Consider the following 19,165-nt stretch of genomic DNA (forward strand, 5'->3'; position numbering starts at 1 on the left):
AGAGGTGGGAGTGTTTATATAGACACTAAAGCTTAGATAGCATGCTAATGTGGAATGCTACATGGGATTGAGACAAATTTTACTGGGCTATTTAGCAGGATTGCTTATATTTTATAGTTATCGATTTTCCAGAAGTTAGATAACAGAAGTGATATAGATCTTAGTAAAAAAAAACATCTCAGTCATCCCAATAGTGGATGTGTCACTATCTAGTTCAATCATCAGGTTTTGTGAACCCCTACACTTACATCAATCAAGGGACAAGATCTACTACTAACGGATAGGTTTGATTTAATCTGGCATTTGGTGGTTGTGAAGACAGTCACTGTGAAAATGCATTTGTTGAATTCATCGCATAGCACCTGTATTATATATGAACATAACATAGAAACAACCACAAGAACAATGACTCACTGTCAATTGTTTAAAAGGGTTCTTACACGAAAAAATATTGCATACTATGCCAGTGGAAATGATGAAACAAACCTTGTATTGTACAAAGGTTAAAAAGTTACAAAAAGTACAAGAAAAAACTTCCAAGCAAGGATTGGTATGTCTCTCTCTACTACTTCGTGATTATGTGTGGACGACTATATCTCTTCGACAATACGGGCAATCCCCACAAGTCAGGACCCATGGATCCAAGCAGGCATAGTGGAACCTATGTCCACAGGGTAGGCGTATTAGCTCATCTCCTTCCATGAAACTTTCCAGACATATACTACAATCCCATGATGTCCAAGATGCTTCCCTTTCAACTTCCTTCTCCATACTATTAAATATCTCCACGTCTAAATAGTCCATGGCCTCGCTACTTAGACCAGGTGGTTTCTTCTTATATGATTCCCCAAAAAAGAGGAATCTTTCTGCTTGAAATGTCAAGTCAAAAAGAGGACCTCGAGCAGGCGAACCTAGTTCAGTTCCTCAGTCCCCCACACTAGCAAGACTCGGCTCATCGCCAAACATTTGCTCCCTTCTAGACACACCTGATGAAGCCCTGCTGCTTCGCCTAAGCATGACAATAAGAACAAATCACTGTCTCAAAATCAACCCAAGTCAACGAGTAACAAAGGTGACTATAAAATTGGTATCAACAAATATAAAAATTAGAATATATAATGAGTAACAAAGCAGAAAAATACGACACTATAAGGCAACTATATTCATGGAGCAGCCCGTTAAGAGCATAAATGGACAAAGCTTAATAAGTATAAAGCACAAACCTGTTTCTAGAAACAGAGACCCCTCTCAATCTCTCAAGAAGCCTAGCTCTTGCGAGCAGCACAGCACCAGGAAGCCTATCATTTCCATTCAACCCTGGCCTGTTTGTGTGCTTAAGCTATCAATGTTGATGTTGTTGCTTGTCTTGATCAAACCGAATGGATGTACGCTCCTGGGTATGCAAAATACAATATCAATAAAAACATTTAGGAATAAAACAAGACGAGAAATTGATGTACATCTCTTGTAGGGAAATCAGAATATCATTTCTAGAAGGATTTTTTTAAATTAGAATAGATTTCATAGAAGAAACAGCCAGAAATAAAGAATGACTGTAAGCATAAACCTAGGAAGCACAGACACTCATGACACTTGCACGACACCTGCCCGACACGTGTCGGCCACTTGTCACCGTGTCATGCAATTCCTTTTTCATTTAATATTTAAAAATTATTTTCAGACACACGGTGCAAGCGTGTTCGACACTTCAAAACAAAAATATTCAACTTTAAATGGTAAACTTTGAAGTTGATCATTCCTAACCCTATTAAAAATAGACAATGATCACTCATAACCCTTTTAAATGATCATTTTTTGATGATCAAATGATGGAGAATATTGAAGAAAATCCAATTGAAGATTTAGATGCATGAAATTAATAATTATTTTTGGATCTTATGATTATTATGATGTTATAGTATTTTGATTTAATGATTTATAGTTGGATATTTATATGAATTAAATTTAACAATATATTTATTAAATATTTATTTGTCGTGTCCTTAACGTGTCATATCCTTAGCATTTTGAGAATTATCGTGGCGGCGTATCCGTGCAGTGTCGTGTCTGACACTCGTGTCCGTGCTTCACAGGCATAAACAAAAAAAATATATGCGTCATATGGCAAAATTGCATTTTCAAGACCCCCAGTCACAAACTTGCCTCTAGTCATTTTTTCGAAGGTAGAAATCAAGTTTCAGTTAAGAGTCTGATTCAAGAAATCCATAGCCATTCTAACCAGGAAGAGAAATTGATACACTCAGTGCAGGCAAAGAACTAATTTGCCCACTAACAACACCACCATAACTACTTAGGCAACCAACATTGATTACAGTCAACAATACATGACATCCGATTTTCATTCAGGCGCTTCTATGTACAAGCCACATTTGCACTATGAAGTTATTCCTTATCAACAAAGAACCATGCTGCGAGCATGCAGAAGCTTGAGTAATTTTATTCCCAAGAACAAATAACCAAAGCCTACATCAAGGGGCTCCATTTGGTACCTTTCCCATAAAAAGAGAATGAACCTTACTAAACATAAATACCAACATTTTTAGAGTTTTATATCTAAACAGTCAGGGTTTTAAGATAAGAAATGGACCAATATCAATATAAACAATAGTCCAAGCTCGGTTGACAATCGACTGGATTGGGCATATGTAGCGAAGGTTCGATTCTAATGAGAAGTATATTTCAAGACAATAAATTAGGGTTGTCAAATGGTCGGTTATCATAGCGGAATTTGCCCCGGCCGAAATTTCAGTTTTATGTCATTAGGAAAACCGACCATTAAATTATTTTTCTTAGGTAAAACCGACATTCGGTTTTCGGTTGGTTACGTTCGGTCTTCAGTTTTCCACCATCAAAAAAAAGCAAACAAACCCTCCTTACTGTAATTATCAGCAACACCGAACGACTAGCGAAATTAACATTTCATATCCACAATTCTATCACCAATCAGCAAAACACAAAAACAAAAGTAAACGATTTCAAATTTTCATCAGCCATAAAAAGATAGAAATAAATCCATACATTCACATGAGAAATTTGATCAATCGCCATTGCTTTAGTCATGTCATCCCTTTTGCTGCTGCTTGAGAACCCCTCACACATCCACTTCCTAACCTCGTCAGCATCGCCATTTATTTTAGCTAATCGCTTCTTGAATCTTAAAAGGCCAGTACTAGCTATTGCATGTGTTGAGATTGTGAGAGACCATGAGGTATTGAGACGGAGGGAGGCCGGAGTGGTAGAAAGTGGCGTTGTGCGATGACTGTGAGAGAGAGTGAGAGGAAAAGGCGGTGAGAGATCGTGAGAGGAAGAGACTATGATTGACTGTGAGAGACCGTGAGAGATAGACTGAGGGAGCACGGTTGAGAGACTTTGTGGCTGTGAGAATCAGAGATGAGATGCCTTTTAGTTTTAGGCTTAACCTAAAATCTTGGTCATTGATACAAAAGATTAATGGTCCATAATCCAGATGATAGAATATTATTTGTAATATATTTGTTAAAAATATAAAGATAATAGTCCAGATAATAAAAGATTAAACAGTACATAATATATATATATATATATATATATAATTTATTAAATAAAATTATTTATTTCGGTCAGTTCAGTTTTAACCTAATGACCTTTACAATAAAATTTGAGCCGACCAAAAATTCATTTTTATTATTTCAACAAAACCAATCAATTGGTTTTCAATAAGATTTATTATATAAACCGCTCAACCGATCAGTTTGGTCGGGCAGTTCGATCTTTTCGGTTAATTTTCACACCCCTACAGTACAAAATCTTATCAGTAAAATGCAATTATTTGGCTTGATTGAAACATATATTACAATGATTGAAACATATATTACAATTTAACATTACTATTCGCAGAATATAAAGATAGTTACTGCATCTAACTACCACTAATTTGAATTTTTACTTATATAAATTATTTTTTTGAATTTTTACTTTGATTGAAGTAGGTAGGTGGGGGACACCGGAGAGGGTCACATCCGTCTAGCTCATGCCGATTATGATGTTGATGTTGATGAGTTCTACAATTTTGATTCAAGAGAAAACTCTTACCAGTAAGTGAGAATCTACGCACGAAGGTGGTCTCCCTAGCCATCTAAAAGTGTGGGTTTCGAAGAAAATCAGTTAGAAATTAATAGCTATTTTCCGATTCACAGTGTATAATTAGACTTTGTTATAACTTATAACGAGAAACGTGAAAGTATCATAAAGATACTACTTGCTATCTCAAATAAACAAGTTGTAGAAATAGGTACTTGGAGTTTTTTTACTTATACGTCAGCGGGTGTTGGTAATGAGCATGATTTTCCCTGTGTGCCCCATCAATAAATACTATATTTCATCAATCAGGAGAGACAGTTAGTCGACATTTTCATAATGTGCTTAAAGCGATAATTCAAGTTGAGAAGATATTTATAAAGCAACTACATGGTTCCCAAGTTCCTCAAGAAATTCTTGCAAACCCTAAATTTGGTCCATATTTTAAGGTGAATGTCAATACTTTAATTTTTTAATTATTTTATTTAGAAGCTTACTCTTAGTGAATGTGAGGATTGTATTGGTGCTATCGATGGGACACACATTCATACAAAATTCGCTGCTTAGGATGCCCCTAGGTTTCGTAGTAGAAAAGATTGGTCAACCACAAATGTCATGATTGCATGCACATTTAATATGAAATTTACCTATGTCTTGATTGGTTGGGAGGGAACGACTTCTGACTCGAGGATTATTAAAAATGTTTTATCAAGAGCATGTGAGAAACCTATAATTCCTGAAGGTAAAATCATTAATTACATTAGACATAAAAGAGTGGTCTTACCACAATCCACCTCGAAATGCTTAGGAGTTGTTTAATTTACGTCATTCATCACTATGTAATACAATTGAGAGGGTGATTAGAGTGCTAAAGAAGTGATTCCCTATTCTAGAAAGTGAGACAAAACATACTTACGATCAAAACACAAAGGTTTATAATAGTAGCGTGTTGTGTTTGCACAACTTATTATTTGGAGTAGATCCATAATCAAGTATATTGAGAGGGCGATTAGAGTGCTAAAGAAGTGATTACCTATTCTAGAAAGTGAGATAGAACCTACTTACGATGTCAAAACACAAAGGTTTATAATAATAGCGTGTTGTGTTTGCACGACTTATTATTTGGAGTAGATCTAGACTCAAGAATAATAGTTGCTGAAGTAGATGTTGAGATTAATGTCTAATTCAATCAATAAGTTTTTAGTTAAAATAGACCAAACTATCTACCTCATTTTAGGTACATGTTGCACATGCTCTTGACATTCCTATTTTGACATATCCCATAAAATGTGCATCTTTAAATATTTCTCATCATTCTTTATGTTTTTACCACAATGTCATCCAATTGCTTCAAAACTTTAATAAAAACTCTTACCACAACATAGCGACTAGTAAACTAATTATGAACTTAGATTAAATTTTACTTTGCGGAAAAACAATGTGCGTTAGGGATGGAGCGGGTGTACTATCTTTATTTCTTTATAAATGATCGACATATGTTTGGCTCTTACAATGACAGACTAAGACGTTGGCCAAAACTTTTAAAGAGATCATCCAATATTCTTTAGGATAAAGCGGGTGAGGTCCCACCCTATGTGAAATTTTATTTTTTAATAAATTGTTGAATCCAGGTAAAAAGAATGGAAAATATACATTTCCTGCATCTAAGCATTTGCACTTACCATAAACAAAATCAACCAAACTCTTGAAAGTCAAACCATGATTAATGAGCAAAATAATTAGATTTATCCAATTAAACCAAATAAACACATTGATAAGGCCTAAAATGTAGTTAAGTAGAGAATTAAAGTTCAACAGAAGTAAACAAAAACCCAGTAAACACCAGAAGTCATGGATCCAAAACTCAAAAACTGAGAAATTGTACAATCGGCTACGTTTGGGAAAAACCTGCAGAAAGGTAATAGCTTCTTATGCTCTACCATCAACTCAGTATTGACTACTAAGAAAACAACCAAACAGGTTAAAATTCAAGATTCTTCTCCCACATAATTACTAATCTATAAATTTAAAATATTTGCAAAGATTGAGAATAGTAATTTTCATTTCTATTTCTCAATAAGATTAAGGTTATCATAACACTTAATGAATTATAACTAAACATTAAAATAGATGAACTTATCGTTATAATATTATTTATCATTTTCCATGTCAAAATGAAATAGAGCAACACCGCATTGTAGTAAATCAAAATAAACAAATTTAAATGCTTCAAAATATAGAACAACTTTCGTCTATTAAAACCATGATGTATGAATAAAAAAACAAAAATAGGGAGAATAAAGATACCAACCTAAAACTTGGGAGAGATTTTGCTCAAACATGACAGAGTCTTTGGGTTTCCTAGTCGCTTACTTTGAGAAAAACATGTAAGATCAATTTCGTTGAGGGGCGTTCACGCATGGCAAAATAAACAGTGATCTAGAATGCGATTTCAACCTAGAGTCGAACAAACGAAATGAATGAAGAGAGAGCGAAAGATAGACATTTTATACCATTTGGAGGAAGAAAAGTAAGAGCAATTGTAATAGTTACAATATATTGGGGCATGGATGTGTTTTTTATAACTTTTGTTAGGCCATGGATAAAAGGAATGGTACAACAATGCCATTTTGGTGGCCTCTTTTTTGTTGGGCCAAACATAGTTACATGACTTTGGATTTTTTTCTTATTTAGCATCCGTACAGTTTCTATTTACTAGTTTAGCATCCGATTCAACATATTTCCTAATATACCATTCCAATCCTACGTGACTAAATGTATAAATTCTTCTATCTTATGGTGTATTTCACACTGTACGAATTCACTTTTCTCTCTCTTTGTCAAAAAGCATGCAGAGAGGGGTTTAAAAACATCTTATTTCTCTCTCTCATTATTACAGCTTTACTTTTATGCAGAGGCCAGAGAGAGCTCATGTCATATGCATGGAAGTGACTGATGATGCCTTACTTTTTGCAGCATTATTTTGAGTTATGCACTCCATGACTTCATGTTTTCAACCATTTCAGCTTCTCATTTGTATATATAGATATATATATATATATATATATATATATATATAGATATATGTATATGTATATATATGCATATGTATATGTATATACATACATATAAGCATATATAGGTTTAAAGGAGATTGTCTTCTTAAAAAAATCACCCCTCCCCCGACTCTCAAACCTGTCAAGCTACAAGGCAATATATATTATTTATGCTTAGTTGTTTAATTGTTTATATTGATTATGCATTTGATTAGATTGGCATACTTTCAGCCACAATGATCTTCGATTTGATGATTCTGAAGAAGAGGATGAGATCTTAGAGAATGATCTTATAATGTATTTGCCTTTATTTAAATATTTAAATATGTATCTCCATGTGTCTGCTTTTATATATATATATAGAGAGAGAGAGAGAGATAAGATGTTTTTAAAGCTCTCTCTGCATGTGCTTTTTGACAAAGAGAGAGAAAAGTGAATTCGTACCGTAAAATACATTAAAAGAGAGAAAAAAAAGAATTTATGTAAGCTTTGAATGGTATATTAGGAAATATGTTGAATCGGATGTTAGACTGGTAAATAAAAACTATACGGATGTTAAATAATTTAAAAAATCCATGACTTTGGTTGGCTCCCATGTTGGCTTACTTTTGTGTCATGTTAGGGCACCATTTGGAGAAAAACAATTCTGTGACCAAAATATTTTCATTCCTTGCCATGTCACCGAAGAACAATTTTCAAAAAAAATCTAATGGCGACAACGGCCCATTCACCGTTGTAATTGCTCCAAGGGTTGATGTTGTCAATCGACAAACCCACGGGCAGAAAACGTAGAGGACTCAAATTATTTGGCAAGTATATTAAGACTGCCCTACTAGTTGAAAGGGTTTTGGAGAAGTTGAGAAGTTTTTCACGACACCCTAAATATGTTTGTATTAATATTTAAAAATAATTGATTAAATTAGGAAAGAAGTATCATATTTTATCTGCCTAGCGCTTAGATTACTTCTTTTGGTTTATTATTGCGTTAAACTTCCTAAAGTAATTTTTTAAGTTACATTCAAAATTTTAACTCATCATAAAATATAAAATAATTAATTAAGTAATATTCAAAATAATTAATTAAGTAATATTCAAAATAATTTATTATGATATATTTTACCATCAAAATTCACTTAAAATTTCAGCTCATTTCAGCTCACCAACAGTTTTATTCATCCAAAAGTTAATTTACATATCAACTAACCTCACCATGATCTTACCTCACCACGATTTTTTTAAAATGACATGTCAAATAATTTTCCCTCAATATAATTCATCTCATCTCTCAGTTTATCAAAATACACATCTCTCCGGAATGGACCCATCGAAACTAAAATCAAATTGGGTAACCGAATCCACAATTAATAATAAGATCACACCTAATAAAAATTTAGATCGCCTATATTGAATCTATCTATACATTATTGAAATCCTGAAAGTGAGAGAATATAAAACTCTGATTTGGTAGCGCCACATTAGCTTTAAAGTGTCTCTTCAATCATGCCACCTGTGATGAAACTTACAATTCAAAAAAATTATTAGACTTCACAATTATAAAATGAAAATAAACTTTAAATGGTTATGGATTTACTTGTCTTCTGAACTTCAACAATTATATCAATTGTAATTACAACCAATTTATTAGCTTTGAAATCATTCAAGCCCTTAAAATCAAAACCACAAAAAAAATAAACCTTTTGAATCAATTAAAGCAAATAAAAAATTATGGTGTTAACCTTGATTAATTGTACTAAAGAAAAAATACTCACACTTCCCAAAAAAATGCATATAAATTTAGGAAAATCACACATTAACTTGACTCTTAAACTTCATCAAACACATAAATAGTGGTCTCATTCAGTTTACTAACATTAAAATCAAATAATCATTAAAATGAATACATTAGTGATTAATTGTATAATGCCTCATTCATTTATCACACTTGAATAATCTAATATGTTATCACGTTTCAATGATTGTATTGAAGTTGCCTTTGTTGTGAGAGTTCATATCCCAAAGAAAACGAAAAAGTACAAGAATAATTAATGAAGATCATGTATTTGTTTAAACATTCATGAACCTACTACACTATAAATAAGATGAACATCATTGTCGACAACCTCAAGCCCACAGGCACAACACATGATGGCTGAAAACTCTCTAAATGCCAAACCAACTAACGTTAATTGGCATGAAAAGTGAGGGTTACCAGGAATTGGAATTCAGTCAATGTCAAGAACGATAATGAATTGCTTAGTGTGTTACTTTTAGACGAAGAGGTATGCATGTTGAGTACCAAAGTTTCTATACAGTCTCAGAACTTCTTTTCCCAAACTCTTGATTGATGTTATTCAAAATTTTGAATCACATGATAGACTTATGCAAGCAATGATTCATAGACATCAAGCAAACCACTTCCGACACAAGCTGAAAGAAGGAAGCATTTACCAAATTTCTACTTTCAAGTCACAAGCACTAAGGCGAAGTACAAGCCAGACAAAGGAAAATTCATGATTATCTTTCTACCTAAAACACGAGTGGAAGAAATAAGAAATGATACTGCACTTTCGAAAGCACAAATTTGATGTCCAATGACTAGAAGATAATAAGGATCAACTCAACAACAATGTTGTATCTTCATATGTTTGTAAAAAAAAAAAAAAACTTCAAAATTATATGAAATTATTAGATAATTTGTGAAGCACTTATCTGATATACAAAATAAAAACAAAAAAAAACAAATGCATAGGCCAAATGTTGTTGGCATACTTATAGTTCAAGAGAAAAAAGTTGAAAAACTGTACATAGGATTTGAAGTTGAGAGATAAGCCCATTTGGACTATGATTTAACTTGTTTGATTAAAGTTTAAGTATGCTATAAAAGTAGTTAAAACTTTCTGTTTTTTCATGTACTAATGACCTTGCCTATGCTAGTGTCAAACTAGTGCTTTCGTTAAAAAAATAATCTATATTGAATTAAATTGAGGATTTGAGATCCAATTAAATCGAAATCGATAATTACTTTTCATTATTAGTTTCATAAAAAGGGAAAAAAAGTCAGAGAGTCACATCGTCAGCAGCCGCGTTCTGTACGTCAAAACGAAGACAGAACAGGCATCCGACTCCCGCCATTGACGACTTGTCGACAAGCGATCAACAGAGCAACCAAAAAAAAAAAAAAAACCTAGTTTTGTACTCTGCAATTATAGGAAAAACTCAGAGGCAGGGCCCCCATTTTCACATAAACGAAAGCCGAAATCAGAAGACGAAAGAATCCTGAAATCCACAACACAGAAAATGAAGGGGAAATCGAAGCGATCCAAGATCAATCTAGGGTTCCCGAGCATCTGCCTCTTATGCTTCATCTTCTTCCTCGTTGGCTTCTACGCTTCCTCACTCCTATCTCGTGTATGCGCGCCCTATTCGTATATATGGTTGTCATATACGTGTGTGCTTGGGCTTGATTTTTGTGTTTGATTTTTGTATTTCAGGATGTTCCACGAATTAGACCGAGGTTGAGAATGCTTGAACTGGATAAAGAGAGGGAGGGACAGGAGCTTGATTGGATAATGCCGAATGGCGAAAGTGGAGACTCATTTTTGAGTTCGATTCCATTTCAGGTATTTGATTTGATTTGTTTTCACATGCATTTCTTGTGTATGTGTGATCTTTTTTTTTTTTTAAGGGCTTTAGCGTCTGTGTACTGGAGAGGGGTTATCCCGTACTTTCTGATGAGGTTGGAACTGCCTGCAATAAGGTGGTGCGCAATTTCTTGTACTCTTGGTATGAAGGCAAGCTATTAGGAATGGAGGAAAAACCTACCTGTTTCCTTTTGTTCGTGAAAACAACAAAGGCCGGTCTTAAACCTTTGTAGTCTTTGTGTAGTCGTGTTATCGTGTACCCTACTTTTCATTTTCTCAATATTGTGTGAAAAAAGAGTTTGATCCGGAAATTCCTGACAAAGTTAGTCACTTTCTTGGCAAGATGCCCCTGAAAGATGGGAATCAACATCTATAGCCAATAGTCTAGGGTCTGAGGCGGACTGCAAGTCTGTAAAATCTATGGACTGTCTGGAGTGATGTGGCTGATGGCAATGCCGCCATCGTAGAAAATTTCTTTCTCGTCAAAAAGGGCATCTGAGTAAATTTTGGACATGGAAGGGTATGCCAAGACATTTCTTAATGCTTCACATGGAATGTCTGCCATGGCATGAATACTATAACTTTTGAGGTATCGGAGAAGACAGCTGTTGATCTTATGCTTATTTCTAGAGAGCACTTCTTACTTAGATGTTTTTAGTGAACAACCATTTTTTTTTCCTTTTCTCGAGATTTTAAATGATTTTCATCTTTGGGTGCCTCTCTCTTTTCAAATTTATTCTTATTCTTTGTGCTTATGAGAAGAGTATTATCTTGCTGCACCATGCACATTCTTTGTATATAAGTATTGCCTATCAAGCAAAACAACAAATATATGCTGACTCAACTGAATAATGGCAAGGAAGATAGGAAATCACAATTGAAAATTTGTGTGACTTAAGATGGATTGTGCCATAAGGTCCCCGCTATAATGAGCATCAATTGATGCTTTGGAAGGCCGACCCAGTTCTTGGTCCTATGATTGTTTAGTCCACAACTTTTTTTTTCGTTATAAGTCATCTGTTTTTGTTATTATTATTAGCACGAGAGGTTACTCAAACCTTGTCACGTTTCAAGTCCTAAAAAGTATGCTACCACTGTAATGATGGATTGTGCTATCAGGTCGCCGCTGTAGTGAGCATTAATGAATGCATTGGAAGGCCAACCCAGTTCTTGGTCCTACAATTGTTTAGTTGGCAGCTATGAAGCTAGATACGAGAATGCTGAATTTTTTTAGTGCCAACCTGTGAACATCTTTTCTTATCCGATTCTGATTTCAATTTGACCTTAATGGTAATTGCAGGTTCTGAGTTGGAAGCCACGGGCTCTTTATTTTCCATCTTTTGCAACTGAAGAACAGTGCAAAACCATTGTTGCTATGGCAAAGAAACGACTTCAACCATCAACCCTGGCATTGAGAAAGGGAGAAACTGAAGAGAGCACCAAGGGCACTAGAACAAGGTATCTTTGTACATTATCATTTCGCAAACTAAAGCAATGTAACTCTTTCAATATTTGTCTAAATTGATCTGCTTGGCCTTTTCTTATTCAGTAAACTATTTGTTTATGTATTTTTTTTTATTTCATTCCATTTTTCTCATTTGTGTAATATTTCCATTATAAGCATTTTTTATAATTTTCACTACTTCAAACCGTTCAATTGCTCTTATTTTCCTTCGTACTTCTCAACCGTATCTTTCTTTGTCGTGAGTAATTTGTTTTTGTTTTTCTGACACCATACCTATATTTCTAAATTGTAGTTTTTTTTTTTTTTTGCACGTTCTTGAAGGTGGTTCTTGCATGTAGGACCTTTTTTCCACAGATTGAATATCCTTTCTCATTGTTTAAGATATCATAGAGGCCATTTCTTTTTCTTGGATGTAGTCAGCTGGTTGCAGTGAATGTAGGACAAAGCAGTTGATATAACATGTAGTTAGCCTGATTAATTTATCTTTTAAATGACTTTGTCTAGTTTCACTGTTCAAAACTTGGGAAAAGTAGAATGAATATTTCTGGGGGTGATAAAAACAGGAGAGAACTTCGTTTTGTAGGAGAAACAAGTCAAGGGAGAGGAAAAGTGAGAGAAGTAATTTTGTCCTTCTACATATCAATGCTCGATAAGGTAGGAGGATTGGAGGAAGGATAAACATTAGTATTTATAATTTAACTATTCTCCTTTTCTATCTTATACCTCTCGAAGCATTCTCCCCTTTGTCATAGTCGTCATGTGGCATTGGGTAACAAATCAGTAGTGTGAGAGGAGATTAGGATATAATTACACATTAAACCCCTGGCGCTTGGTTTGTCAAAGTTGACACAAGTTACTACTTACTTGTTTGCAGTTTATTTGCGGAATTAATATTAATCCTTTTGTTGGCATCTTTACAGAATACTCACTATCAAAGGCTGCGGAATTTTCTTTTTCAGCTATCATCTTTAGAATGTTTGCACCATTTATGTTCTACATTCATTTTGATGTGTGCAATATTTAACACTTTTTGGAATCTCTGTCATTTCAATCTGTGGTATGTGATGCCTGCAATACTTTTAGTTCGCCGCCCGATCGTTCCTTGGTTTCCCCATCCAGGAATTCTTGCAGCTTTGGTTTCTTCTCTTTTTTCTCAAAGAATAAAGTTCTCGAATGTTAGGTCTCGTTATTGTTGGTATTGCATTTGCTTGTTAACTTCATTCGTGGCCTCTTTTTGTTACTCCAAATATATTACCCATTGCTGCTTTGAGAAATCCTCTGTTTTTTTATATTTTCCTTGGTATACAGTTCAGGCACATTTATTAGTGGATCAGAAGACACAAGTGGATCCTTGGAATTCATTGAGGAGAAAATTGCAAGGGCTACAATGATCCCTAGAAAATATGGCGAGGTACTTGTCGCTGATGAATTACTTGTATCTTTTGTTCTTTGGTAGTAAAAAGTTCTGTGGTGGAAGTTGAAAAAATTTGATTTCTATAACTTGACTCATTTGACTCATTGAAGTGCTTTTGTCAGTTCTGCTGATAGTTTTTATATTTCATTTTCGGATAGATATGCTAAATGTGAGGTAATAAGTTATTCCCCACTCCCCACCCAAAAATAAAAAAAAATAAATAAAACAGTAGCAGATGATACCAGTTATGTTTTTACACACACACACGCATGCATCCTCACATACTGAATATGGTCAATTGCTTAATACACTCAAATCCCAAAACTGAAGTATAAGCTACATGCAGCACGCATCCAGCACCAACTACGTCATCAGGATACAATTATGATATAGCACAAGCCCTCACAAAATCATAGATCACATAAAGAATGCAAACTTTGCAGGTTTTTTTAGGCCATCAAACTATATGCATCATCTATGTACAGAAACGCTTGAGCCAGTGTGTCATGGCAGCAATAATTTGATCATCATTATTTTGAAGTTTTGGCAATAGGCTCTTTCGTGCCAAGTTTTCCCTATAAAAACAAAATGATTTCACTCTATGACAACTAAATCAATACCATAATCAATGTTGTTTCCCTGTGAATTCAAATATTGAAGTAGCAAACCTTTCTTTACATGTAAGTTCTGATTTAGTCTGAGTAATATGAGGGTGTGTCACCATATTGCAGGCATTCAATATTCTGCGATACGAAATCGGACAAAAGTATGATTCGCATTATGATGCATTCAACCCGGCTGAATATGGCCCGCAGACAAGCCAAAGGGTACTTACTAAAAACTTTCCATCAGATCGTATTTGTTTGTTATGCCACTTCCTGGCTTTTGCACATGCATTCTAATTGTTTGAGAGGATCAAAGAATCCCAGAGGAGGACAAGTGCTTGGTTCTTTTTGTGTCTGTTACCTTGCATTTGATGTGGAATGTCGTCTTGTCTTTGGAAATAAAATTATTATGTTTGTGTTGCAATTATTTTTTTGTTCTCATACGCACTTGGATATAACCAAAACATTTTATTTTAAAGAAAGTGGAACCTCGCCAAGGTTGGGTAATACTGGATGCACCCATTGTGAGTAAATACTATTAGTTATTTGCAAGCGACTAGTTTCATTTTAAATCCTAGATGCACCTGGTGAGATTCAAACTCAAGACTCCCAAGTTCTGCGCTTGTCTCCAAGTTACATTCCCTTTCCATTAGCATCAGAACATTTGTTTGGTTAAACCTGAACATTTGTTTTATTTCTTCTCATTAGCATCAATTGACTACTATATATGTATACAGTAATATGTAGAATTAGTGATTTGCAGTTATATGGCAAGAACTCTATCTATCCCATACTCTTGGCATACAAGAATTATACGTAACTTGGATGACAAAATTCCATACTCGTCTAGAAATCTAGGGTAGGAATTCTGTATATGAGAGTCCTGACTCCTGACATAGTTTCTGCATAAATTTGTCTGGCTCACGCGTGAGAGACAATGTTGAAATGTTTATTAATGATAAGATTCACGTCTCTTAACACCCTAAGCTATTGGCAGAATTTCTGATATAATGACAATTTTAAAGCTTTAAGTTCTAATCTTCCAGTTCTTATCCTCGGTACTGCTGCAGATCGTCACGGTCCTATTTCTCTGAGCCACTTAGATATTGGAGAGCAGTGTCATTAGCATCTGCAATACTTAAATGTAAAATAAATAACTGAAGAGGATATTTTTACAATGGTTTTATGTGTTCTTTGAGATGCCATTACTTTGAAAATTAGAATATATTGTTTGATGAATCCTCTTGCAGGTTGCCTCTTTTTTATTATATTTATCTGATGTAGAAGAAGGCGGAGAAACCATGTTCCCTTTTGAGGTAGAGTCGGAAAATTTTGCACCCTATTTCTCATTATTCAATATGTACTTATCTTGGGTATTTGGGGTGACTCTTCTTTTTGATTCAGAATGGTACAAGAATAAGTTCTGGCTATGATTACAAGCAGTGTGTCGGTTTAAAAGTGAAGCCACGGAGAGGTGATGGACTTCTCTTCTATTCACTGTTTGTGAATGGGACAATTGATCAGGTACTTATTCTTGTTTCCATTCCAATTTACGAACTGCACTTCTGCTAAGTATTCAGAATGACGAGTTATGAAAGGCCGGTAGTTGGATTTGTTGAGGAACTTTTGAATTTTGATACCGGTATGGATTATGGCATCTAAGTTTTAATTGCATAAGAATTTAGAACTTTCGATTTCAATGACAAAATTTTTAGCATATGGCTCAGGCGAAAACTTCTCCTCAGTGTGAATGGTCCTGTGCAACACCTGTTGCTTAGCTGCATAATTCGTTCTAGTTTTCTCGAGTGATTAAAGATTCATAACTCATAAGGTTTCAAGTTCCATCTACAACACTATTTTCTTTTCTGTTCTGTTTTTTTCTTCTTCCTTCTGGAACTTTAAGATGGCCCAATTGGATCCAGCCCTGCAGAGTTCACCTTGGATAGTAGCAATCACCTGCAATCCGCTAGTAGCCTAGTATCAAATCACATCCCAATCCAACATTATGGTTCCTTCGAATTCTGGAATTATTTTCATAACTGTTGGATTTTAATACACAACTTGTGGCGGTTATCCCCTGCAGCATCCATTATCAATTACTTTTATGCTTTCTAGACACTAAAAGGTACAAGTCAGTTGATTGGTTTAAATGAGAGAGTGACAATTGAATCACCCTAGTCCAGGTCAACCTTTGTTTTGTGTACAGTGCAAGCCCGAAATGACATATTTTCAAGTGTTGGACCATTTTCACATCACTTTTTGTTTTAACATTGTCTTTGCTTTAATTCAAGATTACCAAATTTGGTTAAGTTTCTATTTATTTTTCAATTATGGTTCATTGATGGTAATTTCTTGAGGCTGATTTGCAAGGCTACGCAATGGTTTTACGTTTCCCTTTTCAGTGTATGATTTAAAGTTGTTGAAACTTGAAAGTGATGTAACATTGTAATTTGAGCTCTCTCAAATTCTTTTCCATTCATTGAATAAATTATATTTGATGTAGCTTTTGTATTTGTTGGCTCATTTGCGTGGATCGTTGAACATTTTTTTCAGTTATCTCTTCATGGAAGTTGTCCTGTGATCAAAGGGGAGAAATGGGTAGCTACAAAATGGATTAGAGATCAAGAACAGGAGGACTAAGTATTGCTGCCAATACCATATACGTGATCTGATTCGATCGACTGTCGTAATCATGACAACGTACTTTGGTGAATTGAGGGTGCTCAAAATTCTCACTTCTTGTTACAAACCTTCTTTATGTAATTTAGAGGAACCCTTGTAAACCTTTTTGCTTGTACTTTTTTTATGGTGCATTGATGTATAGATTTTTATGTAAAAGACTTCTAGAGATGTAGCATTGTAAGAGATTGTTAGAGAGAACAACTTTTATCACTTGCTCTCACATCATTTTGTAGGTAATAATATGGGGTGAGTAATGTAGTTTTAAACCGCATCAACTAATATTTTCCTTAACCGTAAAATGTATTGGGGTTATAACTTATTTGATAACTTTTTTGATTTCCGTTTCAATTGTTGGAACATTTTAATAAATCACCTTGATTTTCATTTCAACATTTACATTTACTTTAATGATTTATTTACTTTTAAAGTATATTAATAATTTGCTTTCAACTTAAAAGTATATTAATAATTTGCTTTCAAAACATGTCTGTCAATGATTGAAATTTGTGTTCCTATGATTTTCACATGGGTGTCTAAATCTATATATATATGTTGAAATGAATTATTAAAATAAAAGTAAATGTATTTTTAATAATTAAAATTCAAAATTATGTTAACTGCAAGTGTAGTGAATTATGTAATAAAAAGTTCATCATAAGAAGTAAAATTACGATGATATCTAAATGGTCAGTATGTCGCACATTCACTTGAACCGCTTGATAAACGAAGATCTTCCGTCATTTTATGATTTGGTTATCTATGTCGAATTTTTTGTACTAAAACTTGTTACTCTATCCCATACCGAAAGGATAAATCAGAGAAAGAAAGAGATTTGTCCTTCTCTCACTTGCTTGACTAGCCTCTCAATATATAGAGAGGCTCTCGAAAAAAAAATTTAATTTTAATTTTTGAAAATATATTTTTTGCATTATTGCTGCAAACAGTCACTTAAACAAATAATGCATGTTTGAATTGACAGCAACAATTATTGCTGTAAACATGTCTATTCTCATAGAGAATCTTTCACTTTTTTGGTAAATAATTGACGTAAAGTTTCAAATGGTGTTGTGTTAAATGTGTATACAACCGATTTAAATTATTGAATAGATAATGCCTAAGTATATAAAGATGAAAGTACATAACGAATAATAATTAATTAGAAAATAGAGACAAATGCCCCGTTTGGCAAAGCATTTTTGCTTGTATATAGCATAAATGCTTTGTGCATGTCAAACGATCATTTTCGGACACATAATCCAAGACAATTCTTGAGTAATATTATGCTACTTTTGGAATGCTCATCTTTGGGACAATTTTGATAGCATTTTTCATTTCCTCCCCATATTGTCCTCACTCTTTTAGTGTTATCCCCCTAATACCCTCAAATCAATATCGCACTAATTAATTAATTAATTATATTTAATCTATAAATTACTTAATGATCATTATTTTATTTTAATTAATAATATTTATTTTATTAATTAATAATATTATATTATTAATTAATTAATGATCTTTATTTTATTTTAATTAATTATATTTATTTTATTTTAATTAATTTGTGAGGAATCGACAACAGATAACCATGATTGGCACTATCGTCCATCTATCTAGCAATTGGAATGGAAATTAAGAAGGTGGGTTAGTAAAAAAAAATAAAAAATGGGTGTGCACAAATTGTGGGTCTACTATGTACTGGGTAAACTCATGATTGTATGGGCCAAAATCCATCCGCATGAAACTCTACTCAAGTACTCAACAGGACCATAACAGCCCATCCGACATGTTGACCCGCGAGAGCCATGCTCGATCCCATCCGACACGTTGGTCACAAGGGCCATGATCAAGCCATCCAACACGTTGGCCCACGAGAGCCATGGTCGAGTCATCTGACACGTTGGTCCACGAGAGTTAGAGGTCACCATTTGGTCCGTGGGCCTAGGCCTGGCCAGAGCCTTGCCTGGACTCGCGGGCCAAAGCCCGACCCTATGCCTAGGGTGGGCCTGGGTTGTATTTCTGGGGCCGGGCCCAGCCCGAAGTCTGACATCTCAGGCCAATATTGACCCGGCCCGAGCCTGAAGCCCCAGTCGAAGCTCGACTAGACACCATACATTATTTATTTATATATAAAATATGTATATATATCTACATATATATACATGTGCAGACAGTGCATATATGTATGTGTATATATGTATGTGTATATATGTGTGTGTGTAAATATA

At 34.3% G+C, this 19,165-nt stretch overlaps 2 protein-coding genes across 2 annotated transcripts; one reads left to right on the plus strand and one right to left on the minus strand.

Moving 5' to 3' along the window:
* Nucleotides 1–576: 576 nt before the first annotated feature.
* Nucleotides 577–1,339, minus strand: LOC119983425 (probable E3 ubiquitin-protein ligase RHY1A; the record flags this gene model as incomplete). The annotated part of the gene is made up of 3 exons (XM_038827111.1): nucleotides 577–923; nucleotides 987–1,009; nucleotides 1,224–1,339. Coding segments are annotated over 3 exons (486 nt in total), but the record flags the coding sequence as incomplete, so codon positions are not given.
* Nucleotides 1,340–10,251: 8,912 nt separating this feature from the next.
* Nucleotides 10,252–17,239, plus strand: LOC119984871 (probable prolyl 4-hydroxylase 9). Its single transcript, XM_038829010.1, has 8 exons — nucleotides 10,252–10,541; nucleotides 10,625–10,753; nucleotides 12,075–12,232; nucleotides 13,548–13,650; nucleotides 14,385–14,480; nucleotides 15,509–15,574; nucleotides 15,663–15,782; nucleotides 16,812–17,239. Exons 1-8 carry the CDS (start codon nucleotides 10,431–10,433, stop codon nucleotides 16,896–16,898), a joined length of 870 nt encoding a protein of 289 aa, XP_038684938.1. The 5' UTR covers nucleotides 10,252–10,430; the 3' UTR covers nucleotides 16,899–17,239.
* Nucleotides 17,240–19,165: the final 1,926 nt, after the last annotated feature.

This window comes from Tripterygium wilfordii, chromosome 18, assembly GCF_013401445.1.
Source record: "Tripterygium wilfordii isolate XIE 37 chromosome 18, ASM1340144v1, whole genome shotgun sequence".
Lineage (NCBI taxonomy): Eukaryota > Viridiplantae > Streptophyta > Magnoliopsida > Celastrales > Celastraceae > Tripterygium > Tripterygium wilfordii.

What these genes read in the sequence shown, in the direction of transcription:
- LOC119984871 (XM_038829010.1), top strand. Translation starts at nt 10,431, where the DNA reads ATGAAGGGGAAATCGAAGCGATCCAAGATCAATCTAGGGTTCCCGAGC. An exon ending in TGAGTTCGATTCCATTTCAG is followed by an intron (nt 10,754 to 12,074) that starts GTATTTGATTTG and finishes TGGTAATTGCAG; the next exon opens with GTTCTGAGTTGGAAGCCACG. An exon ending in AAACCATGTTCCCTTTTGAG is followed by an intron (nt 15,575 to 15,662) that starts GTAGAGTCGGAA and finishes TTTTTGATTCAG; the next exon opens with AATGGTACAAGAATAAGTTC.